Raw genomic sequence first — 13,224 nt, forward strand, 5'->3', positions numbered from 1 at the left:
TAACTGAGGATGATTGTAAATGTTTGAAAATTAGTCGATAAAAGTATTTTTTATTTTAAACTTATGAAAAGTGTTTCAAATAGATAAATAAATAAAAAGTCCTTAATTTCCAAGTGAGTTTCGTGTACAATCTTTTCCAAACTAAATCAAGTCAAAACCATTCAAAACTAAAATTTGTTTTATAGGCTAGTGCCCATACGAAAGTAGGTATTTTAAGCAAATACGAATGGAGATGAGTGTATGATGAGTGACGCGATCTTGTTGTTTTGTTATTGACTAAGGCCGACATATTCCTTAGACACATCTGTTAATTAATAGCCCAAACAGCCAATGGCAAAGGGGCCTACAGTTTATAGTGGAATCTGGAATCCGAACCACATTTTCGCTACCGATATGTAATTAGCAAAATTAGTAATGTCTATAACCTCTTGAGGAATAAAAATGTTTTACCCTCATACATTATACATTATACATTATACAATGTAATCTTGAATAAGAAAACATACGATTGTACTTAAACTATTTTAGTTTACCTCAACATTCATGTTTGGTATTATCATTGACTATTGGATGCAGAAGACTATTGTTGTATTAATAGTCAAAGGTATTATTTAAAGTGCTTTTATCCTAAATTTATTATTTTACCAAAGAGTTTTTATTTTTTTATTATTATTTTTTTTAGATAAAGCCGTTTAAAGTCCGCCCATTTTATAAAATGAAAATATTTGACAACTATTACCAGTGGCAGTCTGGTTCAATATAAAATACCCCGCCACAGCAAACCTGCAGACTAAGCGAATTTCCATTTACCTGGATTTCAACTAAAATATTCCCTGAAAATTGTCAGATTTATTTCCTATTTAAATAATATTAATTTTAATGAGTACCTAGGTTTGCTGCTACATGGGAGGTATTGATGTGTGTTTTTTTTATATTGAAAAGTTGATAGCGTAGTATGAAATAAACCAAATTACCAAATTTGATTAAAATATATACATAAACAAGCAAACTACAACAGTTTATTTATTCTCCATAAAACTAGCATGATAATTTTAAATTTAAAGTTGTTTTAACTATATCCGTAACCGTTAGGCATACAACAACGCTTCAATATACAAAATTATTTCTTTTTTAAACTCTACAAAATGGTCTGGAAAGAAATTGTGAAATTTTTATTTTTTTAGATTCAGAAATGGGAAAACCCGATTTTTACCCCATATAAACCCCCGTTACTATAGTCCAATCATGCTCGTTCACGAACTCGTTCGAATAACGTAATTTACACGTTTGTACCAAATTTAATCAAAATCAGATCATTTTTGCTCGAGTTTTTGCACTAACGGACACACACACATATAAACATATACATATATACAGTATATATAGATACAGATATGTATTTGAACGGAGGGTGTTTTTATAGCCTCTGGGGACCTCAAAGCGAAAAAGTAAATCGGTCTCGGGTCCAGGTCTTACGATAAGTACTACGGTTATAGTTTATTCCCTATATGGGAAATTCGCCAAAAATAAAACCAAACTATAATATGGAATAAAAAAAAATACCTATAACCTGCATTACATAGACTTTAGGTTGACGAGAAAGTACACAGGATATAATAAATAGGTAGTTATATTAATAGCTTGTATTTGTGAAAATTTTACTTTTAAAAGCTTTTATCCTATACTCATTATGTATGAGCAATGTTTGCGTGTATGTATGCTTGTATGTATTTATGCTTCCACAAAGATTTTGAAAACGGCTTTCACGATTTCCTTCAAATGCAATAACATATTAGAATTTTATCAATATCGTTAGGGCAATTTTCGAGAATATTTGAATTTTCTGTTAATCTATGGGTTTTACACACAGACATTAATTCGTAAACCACTTTTTTGGGCCCAGGTGGACCAAACAGATATAACACACCAAAACTCAAACTTTGAAATGTTGACGAAAATAATAGTCTATATGCCATATATATGAGGAGACAGTAAAAATGAAATTGAAAGTAAAAAATGTTCAACATTGGCCATATGGGTTGCCATAGGTGGTGGAGACTGGGGAGCACAGAATAGAAGAAATTTCTCTCTTCATGCAAGAACGTTAAAAAATGTCATAATAAACTCATAAATGGTATTATTAATTGTTTAAATGTACATTTTAATATACAACACGACAATTGATTATAATTGAAAATAGGTAGTGATAGTGACTTTTCAGCCACCTCTTGTATAACAGTACGGTTACGGTTACAACTAGTGATAACAAAGAATCAAACCATTCAATGATTCCTTTATCAACTTTCATCGTTGGAGCATGTTTGTAAAAGTCATTATCCTGTTACAAAACAATAATAGCAAGTGGCCTGTTGTACATTTTTTGGACCCTAAATACAGAGTAATTCCAAACACTCTTTCCCTATTGCTCGACAAACAATAACAACGCATAAACAATCAAACTACAACAGTTTAATATTGCTCTCCATAAGAAAAACATGGACATTTAAAATGTACCAGTCATTTTTAGTGAATTTCACAGAATAAGGAAGAAGCTATAGAAAGATAAAATTGTTATTTAAAAGGGGAATAAATGTGACACTTTTGCTCTTGAAACTATTTTCTTAAAATCCAGTCAGACGAATTATAAAAAATCGCTTAGGTTAGTGGAACCTCGATAACAAGACCCTCGATAACAAGTCACCCTTGATAACAATTGTCATTTTTAAATCCCCTAGAATTTATTTTACCCCTAATCACATGTCATTGCAAACCTCGATAAGAAGACAACCTTGATAACAAGTCTTATTTTATAATCTGCATGAGAGTATTGTTATCAAGGTTCTACTGTATATGTTTGCTGCGTGGATGGGTATATCGCAATTTATACGTGTACCACAAGTACAACTTCTTTGCTTCAAATATGTTTGCTTTTTTAGGTTACCCTCACCCTGAACATCGCGGAGGATTTTTTTGCGGCCCGGAGATTTCACCATTGACTATACACACCTATACACCAATAGTAAAAGCATAGATAAAACAAACTCCCTTAAAAGATTTCCTATCCCTATGGGACATCTGAAGCCAATTTTATCGTTAGTTCTGCCCGGTTCACTGTAGAGGTCGTGTTTTGATTACAATAATGGTTTCTTCTTATTTCAGTAATTTAAACCCCGTTTAACCAAATAAACCGATATAATTATAAACAATAACTTATCCTCTAGTTATACAACCAAACAGTAAAAAACAAATCATAAAATTAATTGTAAAATTTGTCAGCATTAAAAAAAATCGCCGACACTAGCTATGGACATAAACTAAGACACGAAAGCGAGCTTCAAAATTTTGTCGTGTTTTGTCTGAAAATAATTTCTTGTTATTTCAGCCATTTAAAACCTCGTTTAACCAAATAAAACTATCTACAGTAATCATAAACTCGTCCACTAGTTACATAACCAGCAAAGAAACATTTAAAACACAAATCCTAAGATTAACCCTAAAATAACAGAAACAACATTTTGTCATAGACTAACCAACACATTTTGTTGACACTAGTAGTGATCGATCAGTGTTACGTGGTGCTACCAACTACCACGATTACTACAACATGAACTAGACACGAAAAATGCGCTTCAAAATTTACAATGGGATGAAAGTTAGTTAAGGTATACTTACTTGTGTTGTCTGTAATTTCACCAACGTCTGCGATTGTCTCCTGCGATTACGGATAATCACGAAATCTTCGCATACACTTTTTCTGATAAACTTAACAAGAATTTTAAAAGCTTGGTTAAAAATTTGAAACCTCTAACGAGTCAAAGCCATTTTAATGTCTAACATCTTCATCTATGGTCTAACGTTAAAAAATCTGATTCTTTAATCAATGGTAAAACGTTCTTAAAAGTGTATAATTTTTATTCTCGTGACATCTCTATGTTAACAAGGTCATGTCATGATCCAGTCAGCTGTTTTTGTTTTTAATTGTCATTGTCAATTTGTCAAACTAACCTCAACCTTCCCTTCCTAACATAACAAAACTTAAGTAGCCTAGTTAGTACAGTGTACAGTTAGTAATTAGTAACACAACAAAGTTAAGTTGAGTGACGTGTGAGATGACATTTAAGAAGTAATAAATCGATCTATCAAAAATCGTAAATATTCTCTATTATTTACCAAGCTTAAGTGATTGAAAGTATCGAAACTCGTTATACTAAGAGTAAGATTGCTGATTAAGCCTAATTCCTTGGGTAATAAATTCTTAGCCTATTTTTAGTCTAAGTTATATAGCCTAACTTAAACTTATACTTATTTAAAACATAAATGTATCACTAACCACTGTTGGTTTTTCTAAAGCTTGGGACATAAGGGGTATAGTTTGGCTGCACTTTAGATTACGTCCTACACTCATTCGAATGAATATATTGTCGATTATTTCATCTTTTCATTCGATAGCCTATATCAAGTTTGGTTGGTTAGGAACCTAACCTAACTAACCGAATGGGCAAATATTTACCGTATTTACACTGGGATATGATGTAATTTGTATATATCTACTTACAGTATTTTTAACGCTGAATCCAAAAATGCAATCAGTTTTGGTCGGAGAGATTCCTAAGTGGCGGTAGCGGCCATAAAACAAAGGTTAGGATTACGAATCTAACAAGGATAATTGAGCGGTACCTACTGAAGGTAATGGTAATATGGCGTGGTCTGGACGGGTCCGTACTGAGTGCAGTGAAGAGTGAGGAGTGAGGACTGAGTGAGAAGAGCAAACAACTGTTTATACTTGATCTAATGCGGAATGAAATCAAATCAATTCGTTTTGAAACCAAATGATCAATTCTTATTTAGGCATGTGAGGAAGGTAGGTCGGGTTTTATGCGGATTCGTGACTGTATTAAGTGTTTTGAAGTGAGGTTAGATTAGGAAGGTAAAGGTTAGGTTATAATGAACCGACTCATTAATTTATGCAACTTCCAGACTGTTTTTGCACAATTAAATAGTGGGTGAAACACAATGAAATAACGATATCAAAAATGCGCAAGCATTTTTGATATTGTTATTTTATTGTGTTTCACCCACTATTTCAATTGTGCAAAAACAGTCTGGAAGTTGCATAAATTAACGAGTCGGTTCATTATAACCTAACCTTTAACTTACCTAATCTAACCTCACTTCAAAGGACTTAATATAGTCAGGAATCCGCATAAAGTCCGACCTATCTTCCTCACATGCCTTTTCTGACATAAACTGCAATTTAAACATTAATATTAAGGTTGGGTTGGGTTCGGTTAGATTAGATTAGATTATGTAACATCATTTATTAGTTGCTGATACATTAAATTATGCACTGTGGCACGTTTTCACTTTTAGACACAATGGGATTATGTACTATGGGATTATGCACTATGGCACGTTCATTACCAGACGTTGAGGCCTTAGTCAATGGTTGAGGATTGGAATGAGGACGATGATCATGTCGGCAGTGGCCTAGCTTCTATTACTGATATTTTACGTGAATAAATTCTATTTTGATTTATAATTTATGTTCATGTGATTAATAGTTTATGTATGGTAGTTGATTTATTGTATTTTATAAACATCACCAAAGTCCATTTTCTTTTTAAAATCTAGTTAATGCATATTGTAACTCTGATTTTGCTCTCATGGCGTCATGTGTGGTTTTGTCTGTTTAGTATAGAATGTAAACAACTGACAGCTGTTTCCACTCCACAAACCTTCCACCCCTTTTAGTGTTAGTCGCCACTAGAACTTGGACTCGTCCATACCACAAATATGGTAATATATGAACAAAACTGAAGCTTAATATTAATTATATAACCGTACGGCCACTTAGGAATCTCTCCGACCAAAACTGATTGCATTTTTGGATTCAGCGTTAAAAATACTGTAAGTATACATATCAAAATTACATCAAATCCCAGTGTAAATAGGGTAAATAATTACCACCGAATGAATTAATCGATATATCGAATAATCTACTGTATATATCGATATTTTTCATTTGAATTAACTTAGTGTAGGACGTAAACTAAATTGCAGCCCTATATCAATTAATTAAACTGTCATAATACAACCTAGCCTAACTAACCAAACCTGCAGATAATGAAAAAATCTAATGAAGGTTTATCAATCAAATCGATATTAGCGTATTTACCTGATATAAGTCGTAACTACTAAAACAGGCCTTGCTTCAACTAACAGTACAGTAACTAGGCCTAGGTTGGTATCTAGGCGAAGGTATCGTTACTTTTCTTTCGATACCATTGGTATCAGTCTCTGTATGCCTATCTAACCAAGCAATGCCTTATTGGTATTGAGAGAAATTTGCAGTATCTATATTAAAAGTTGTATACAGAATATGGTACTTTGGTACTATCCGGAGGCCAATTATTTTAGAGGGATTTTTTACTGGAGAGTCCAAAAATAACTACATAGGTACTGTAATAGAAAAAAACCTGCTTTAATTGACTGACTGTCCAAATTTGTCATGATTACATACAATTAGCGGCCTTTGAGTTCTGTCTCCCAGAAAAAAAGGCAGCGATGTCGGCGAGGATTGAGTTGAATGCGTCGCTGCCGCTATACTCCGCCAAGAAGGTATGCAGCACCGCTGCGGCGGTCATGTTAGGTTTGATTATCATAAATATGTTTATAAAACTTGTTTCGTTATGAATAGAACTATACCAAATGAGTCATACTTTCGCCCGCCAAATACCCCAGATACAGGTGATGCATGCTCCGGTCAATGACCTGGCTAAGTACTTGAGGGGATATGGCGTGCAAAAGTAATTTATGACTCATCTGGTATTGTAAGATTCACAAAGAAATGAGGAAAGTCCTGCAAACAAACATATTTGTGAAAACCCAACCTACCATAACTGCGCTGTGTAAGGGTGGCCTCCGGATAATACCAAAGAACCCAGAATATTATAAGATAACTAGGGTTTTCTTTAAAATGTACCTAGACTATATCACTTAGCCTATTTATTGTGAAACCAATGTACACCTGGGTAACTGAACTTATACTACTTATATTATATTTGATTTATTTGCCTTATCTACCAAAATTTAACCATCTTAAGCACTTTTTACCTTTGACACTTTTGGGGGAAATGTTTATTTCACCCTGAAATCGCAAAAAATACTAGAAATCGGTGGTTTTAGGCGCTTGATAAACTTTTTTTACTTTAAGTAAGTTAAATGATGTTTTTCTTATTAGGCCTATTTTTACTTTAGGCCATTTCAATCACTATTTTCCTTTTCCACTTTTAGGCAAACACCTAAGTATTTCACCCCTGAAAACACAATTGAAAATTGAGAAAAGCGTTAAAAATCATTCTTTGGCACATTTGACCAGTAAATGTGTTGATTACTAACCTAACATGACCTCTAACCTAACCCAACCTCAGTTTACCCAAAATCTGTCATTTTCGGCACTTTGATAACCTAAGCATGAATTAGGTTGGGTTAGGTTAGATTAGATTAGTTTAAATTAATCTAGGGTGGATTATATTTAATTCGGTTTAGGCCTACCCAAAAATGGGTCATTTTGGCACTTTGCTATTTTTTACAAATTTTTAACCTGGTTTTCTGGGGCAAAACGGCATTTGTCAAAAATGTTTTTGAAATGGACTAAATAAAAAGAAAAACACATAAGAAAAAGTAAGTTAAAAAAAGAAAATTTTCAAGCCCCAAAAATCATTGATTTCTAGCGTTTTTCTGCGATGTTCAAACGTGATTTTCAGGGTGAAATATCCGTTCCCCCAAAAGTTTCAAAGGTAAAAAGTGCTTAAAAAATACTTGCCTAATTTTGGTAGATAAGGTAAAAAATGCAATATAACATCCTAGTAACTTATAAGTTCAATATTACCCAATAAAGTAAATGAATTCAAACCTACTTTAAGTTACTACAGTAGAGTCTCGCAAACTCTGTGTAATGTGGACTGGAAGGGTGCCGAGTTTGTGAAATGCCGAGTTATCAGGAACTAAGAACAATACAAGTTTTAAGCTTTTTAACCGCCTTTTTTATTTATGTTTATAGTACAAGTCAGTATTAAGTCATCAGATATAGTACAACAAATCCTTGGTATGAGTTGCGAATGATTTGGCTTGAGTCCATTTTTAACTCGGACTCAAAAAATCACTAATTTTCTGAGCCAAGTGATGGCCGAGTTATCCAGACTGCCGGGTTATCGAGAGCCGAGTTTGCGGGACTCTACTGTACCACCACAGAAAACATAGGTACTACTATAACCCAGAATGCTAACCGCATGGTAAAAAGCGTTAAGTACTCGGAGAGAGCTTTGCCTGTCAATTCGTAGGCAGCGCCACAAGCATACAATGTTCCAGCATAGCAACGATCAGGGCCGGGGATAGTAGCTACTAGCTACTCCCCGGCCCTGGCAACGATGGTGGCGCTGGCGCTGCCTACGAATTGACAGGCAAAGCTCTCTCCGAGTACTTAACGCTTTTTACCATGCGGTTAGCATTCTGGGTTATAGTAGTATGTTTTCTGTGCTACCACTTAGAAGGAGTTTACATCAGTCGCCATCAGTGTCTGCAACAGATCCTTATGCCTAGATACTTAGACATCATCGGTTTTCTTTGACAAACGTTATTGTTAATCACCTCTCTACTTTGGAAGCAGTGATTAAGTAAGCATAAAAAAGCACCCTAAATTGAAGAAAAAAGGAGTAACTTGTTTATTCTTGCATTTTGATGTTGTTATTTGAATAAGTTAAATTTTTTTTAATTTTTAAGTACCGCAAGTTATTGAAGACTATCCTAGAAAAAAACTTAATTGTCTCCAAAAGTAATTGAAAGGCATATTGTAAACATCAGCCTTAATCTATAACAAAAAACCTTACAAATAAGATTAGGCCTACCAGTACGTGAAAGTTAAAGGCTTAGAACTAAAAAACGCACGAGTAGTTCAATACTGTACATTCTAAATGGATACTTTTGTTGCAATATTCTAGTAGTATTGATACTGCAGTTCCAATATAGAACTGATTCCAAGTATCACAATTTTCCTAACACTAGACTATTCTATAAGATCTTTTTATCCGGTGAAATGTAAGGCTCAGTTTGAACTAGACAATAGAACTAACTAATTGATCACTTTTAATATGTTTTATATGCATGCCATGCCTAACCAGAATCCAGTAACTTGTATAGTTGAATTTAGGCTGTATATAAGGATATGTTTTATTATCCACTTGGCATCACAATTGTCTAGACCACTTGAAATTCCAATTGCCTTACATATGTGTGTATGACAGGTGCTGTAGACATTCTTATTATGTCCAAGGATGTACATTTTCTTATTAAAGTAATTTTGAATAGCCTAATTAAAACATTTAACAGCTCTATGCTGTTGAAGCTATGATTATATCCACTAATAATTTATGGTTTTCTTCCAGATAGTGAGGAAATGAATTTTATGGTTAGACCGATCAGACCAGGATATCTAATTTTCCAAAATTGTATTTGTCAGAGAATTATTAACTCACAGAGGACAGTCTTGTCTCCAGTCAACATTAAAGTGTCATGCTACAAAAGTAGGCACTACATGGGTGAAACACACATTACTAACGGGAACTCATTGCCCCAGAGCTCCTCTTTGTTACAACCGAAGAATGTTGAGCTTACAACTTTGTCGGATCAAAATTTCAGTTCATCAAGTGAAAACCAAACTCCAACGACAGATGAGGTTAAAACTCTTTCAAACAAAGACAAACTGAAGAGAGCTATAAAGGATTACGGGGCCACTGTCATTGTGTTTCATATAACAATCTCACTAATGTCACTTGGCACATCATATTTAGTTATATCAAGGTGAGAATAAATGTTAAGTTCTTGAGAAACTTATTTAATTTCTATCATAGTAATAACCCCTTGAGAATTAACAATAGATTTGACTAGTTACACTGTGACCTGTTAAGTAATCAACCTTTTAAAGTCCAATATTGAACATAAATTAGCGTAACATAACCAATCTTTCAACTAAAAACCAACAGAAAAGCAACGGAAACTAAAGTTTAGATCAGCAGTCTAAATTTAAGATACCGTATCTCTCTGATAAGAAGGCAGTAGGCCTAAAAATTCAAATCCCTTCTCAATCAGGTTTACCTAAAATAACGCCGCATGGCTCGGGTAGCAAAGCTGACGGCATCAGTGCAATGAGTCATTGTGAGTGCCACCTTCAAGCAGGCATTTTGCTACTTTTTGCTTTACTGTGAACATGTATTCACTGAAACCTTGTTTTAAAGTGTGGTTTTGTGTTTGTGAGAGAAAACATTATAAAAACTCACATAATGAATTCGCTGAACAATCCTTAAGAGCTCAAATAGTATTATTTAAATCAACTATAGCAATCAGCCCAGTTATTTGTAATTTGTCTAGTATTTTATTTATACTAAAAGCTCACTAAGACATCTCACAGCATTCTATCCCCATATTTAGGTTTAAATACAAAAAATGCCCCCATCCCAAACAATGGTATGTTTAGATGGTAGTTGCCTTATGTGGACTTAGGAATCTTCAATCCATATCAAGAAAATCTACACCCAATATTCCAGAAACTAGAGTTAGGCTTATATCCCCAACAGGCTGTGAACCATTTCAAATTTGTATGTTTACAGTGGTGTGGATGTAGGCAGTCTACTGGCCAAAGTAGGGTTGGACCCAGAGAGCACCCTGACTGCAGGCGCAAGCACGTTCGTGGTCGCTTACGCAGTACACAAGCTGTTTGCGCCTGTCAGAATAAGCATCACCTTGGGGGCCACTCCATTCATCGTGAGGTACCTACGAAGAATCGGCGTCCTGAAGCCTCCTAAAGTTTAAGTTTTTTTTATAAAAGCAGTAAAACGTCAACAGCAAAATCATTGAAGAAAGAGTTTTATCATGAGTGACCTTGAAACTGGAATCCTTATAATAGACTGAGTAATTGATAGCTCAAAACATTGATAAGAAATGTAACATTGATAATTTATCAACACCTTGAGAACTTTTCCATTGAAGTTTTACTGATTTATGTGTTTGCTCAGTTTAGTTAGCGATGTTATGGCATAGTTATTTCTTTCAAAGTCTATTGTATTTTTTAAATATTTTTTAAGACTATAATTTATTAGGATAAAAATTTAACTTTAGTTGCAATACTCTTTCAACCAAATACAATGTAGATCCCGACTGTATTACAATTTAATAATATAGTTCATAACAAGAGTAGAAAGTGAGTCATTACATATTTTAGACCAAATGGTCGAGAATATGTATAGACCCACGTTCACTTGTGTTTTGAACGTTACTTTTCGCTACACTACAAAGAATAATTGTTTTCTTCATTACAAAACTCATAGAACCGTTTAAATTATGCCTTCGATTTAAAGTTAATGTTTACTTTAGTTGTTGAAAATTGAAACAGTTGATAAAACAATAGCAAATATTAGTTTGTTTACGTCGGCAAAATCCAAAAAAAGATAATTAACATTACTTTCGCATAGTAAACATTCTTGTGCCGTAGTAAAAAATAAAATGATAGATTTTTGCAGGTGATAAACATGCAACTAAAACATTTCATTTCACAGTAGTGTAGCGAAAAACATAACTATATAATAAGCATTGCAATAATAAAAATTGTTTTTGTATGAATTGTGAAAACTTGTTTTATTATTTATCCAACAAAGGATGTTTCTTTTTTTGCGGTTAAATTTGATAATTTGTAAAACTGATGGTTTTTGGTTTTCAGTTAAATTTAAACTAGGTGAATCCTGCCGAAATGGACGGTTACTTTCATGGTCTTCATTAATTCATCTAACTAAAATAGAGTGACAGAAAAATTATAAACACCAAGCTTTGTGTAGTGAGTAATAAATTAAAGTGAAATAACAATGACTACTGTGTAAGATAAAAATGTGGCTGATTATTAATTGAATAATATATTTCCGGTACCTCATCGGATTTAATATTACTATGATAACTGGTTCCATATCCTTTTTGAAAAACCTTTAGATAGTATTCAAACCGGTGGATCCTTTGTTGTAAATGATGCCACAATTTCATTAGTGGAAGGCAGAATAAATCCATTTTGTTATTTGATAAAAAATATCCGTTTGTTCAGAAAGCACATTCTTCATTGTAACTAAGTTTGAGTCCTTCCTTCTTCACATCGGTCAACATACTGTCATACTGTACTTACTGTAATGAATTGACCTCTTCCATCGCTTGAGATTGGGCTATGATGTGGTTAAAGCTGGAATTCCTTGACATGCGAACGTCGCTTGTCTCAGTCGTATCATTAATTACCGGAGCATTAAGTTCTGATTGTGAATATAATCTCTATTCGGTATATTCTGGCTGGAGTTCTTATAAATATACATAAACAGACTGTCCCAAAAGTCCCGGACCGGTTTAATATTTTTCAAACGACAACAGATAAATCAATAAGATTTTGCACATCAACACCACACCTAAAAATCTACTTTTTTAAGGAACTATAAATTTTCTGTCATACCATGGGGACGTCCCGCAAGGAGTCAGAAGGAAATCTTTAATAGAAGCATAGGTTGATATGCACATCAAATTAAAGACCTTAACTAGCAAAATATAATGCCACAAATTTGAACTCAAACGGATAACTGAATAAAAAATGGCAGCCGTTCAAAGATTTCTTGAATCCGCCATTTTGAATCTTTGAACGACTGCCATTTTTTACTCAGGCGTTCTTTTGAGCTTGAATTTACGGCATTGTAATCTACAAGTGAAGACCTTTAATTTGATGTGCATATCGACCTATGCTTACGTTAACAATTTTCTTCCGATTCCTAGGGCTGTGCCCCCCGAGGAGTAAGCGTATGCAAATTAAATGAATCTTTGAACCACTGTCATTCTTGACTCGGTTGTCCGTTTGAGTTCAAATTTGCGGCTTTATATTCTGCTAGTAAAGACCTTTAATTTGATGTACATGTCAACCTATGCTTCTATTTAAGATTTCCTTCTGACTCCTCGCGGGTCGTCCCCATGATGAGACAGAAAATTGATATTTCCTTAAAAAAGTAGATTTTTAGGTGTGGTGTTGATGTACCAAATCTTATTGATTTATCTGTTGTCGTTTGGAAAATATTAAACCGGTCCGGGACTTTTGGGACAGTCTGTATAAATATGGACAAGTAATATTTTTGCCATCTGTAGACATCAAAATGA

At 33.8% G+C, this 13,224-nt stretch overlaps 1 protein-coding gene across 4 annotated transcripts; it reads left to right on the forward strand.

Annotated features, from left to right (window-relative positions):
* The first annotated feature begins 4,049 nt into the window (after positions 1–4,049).
* LOC129000170 (protein FAM210B, mitochondrial-like) lies at positions 4,050–11,682 on the forward strand. 4 transcript variants are annotated; one of them, XM_054427109.1, is made up of 3 exons: positions 4,050–4,244; positions 9,444–9,858; positions 10,665–11,682. In XM_054427109.1, the coding sequence occupies exons 2-3, from the start codon at positions 9,455–9,457 to the stop codon at positions 10,864–10,866; spliced, it is 606 nt and encodes a 201-aa protein (XP_054283084.1). In that variant the 5' UTR covers positions 4,050–4,244; positions 9,444–9,454; the 3' UTR covers positions 10,867–11,682. The 4 variants fall into 4 exon arrangements, with proteins under 4 accessions (XP_054283084.1, XP_054283085.1, XP_054283086.1 ...); XM_054427110.1 differs by having other exon boundaries at positions 9,448–9,858; XM_054427111.1 differs by having other exon boundaries at positions 4,050–4,213.
* The last annotated feature ends 1,542 nt before the right edge of the window (positions 11,683–13,224 follow it).

Source organism: Macrosteles quadrilineatus, unplaced genomic scaffold (assembly GCF_028750875.1).
Source record: "Macrosteles quadrilineatus isolate MER2022 unplaced genomic scaffold, UCM_ALF_1.0 Scaffold_8__2_contigs__length_117827958, whole genome shotgun sequence".
NCBI lineage: Eukaryota > Metazoa > Arthropoda > Insecta > Hemiptera > Cicadellidae > Macrosteles > Macrosteles quadrilineatus.

Excerpts from the sequence above, each read along its gene's own strand:
- LOC129000170 (XM_054427109.1), top strand. The coding sequence starts at position 9,455 with ATGAATTTTATGGTTAGACCGATCAGACCAGGATATCTAATTTTCCAA. Across the intron at positions 9,859-10,664 it reads TCATATTTAGTTATATCAAG|TGGTGTGGATGTAGGCAGTC; the intron begins GTGAGAATAAAT and ends GTATGTTTACAG.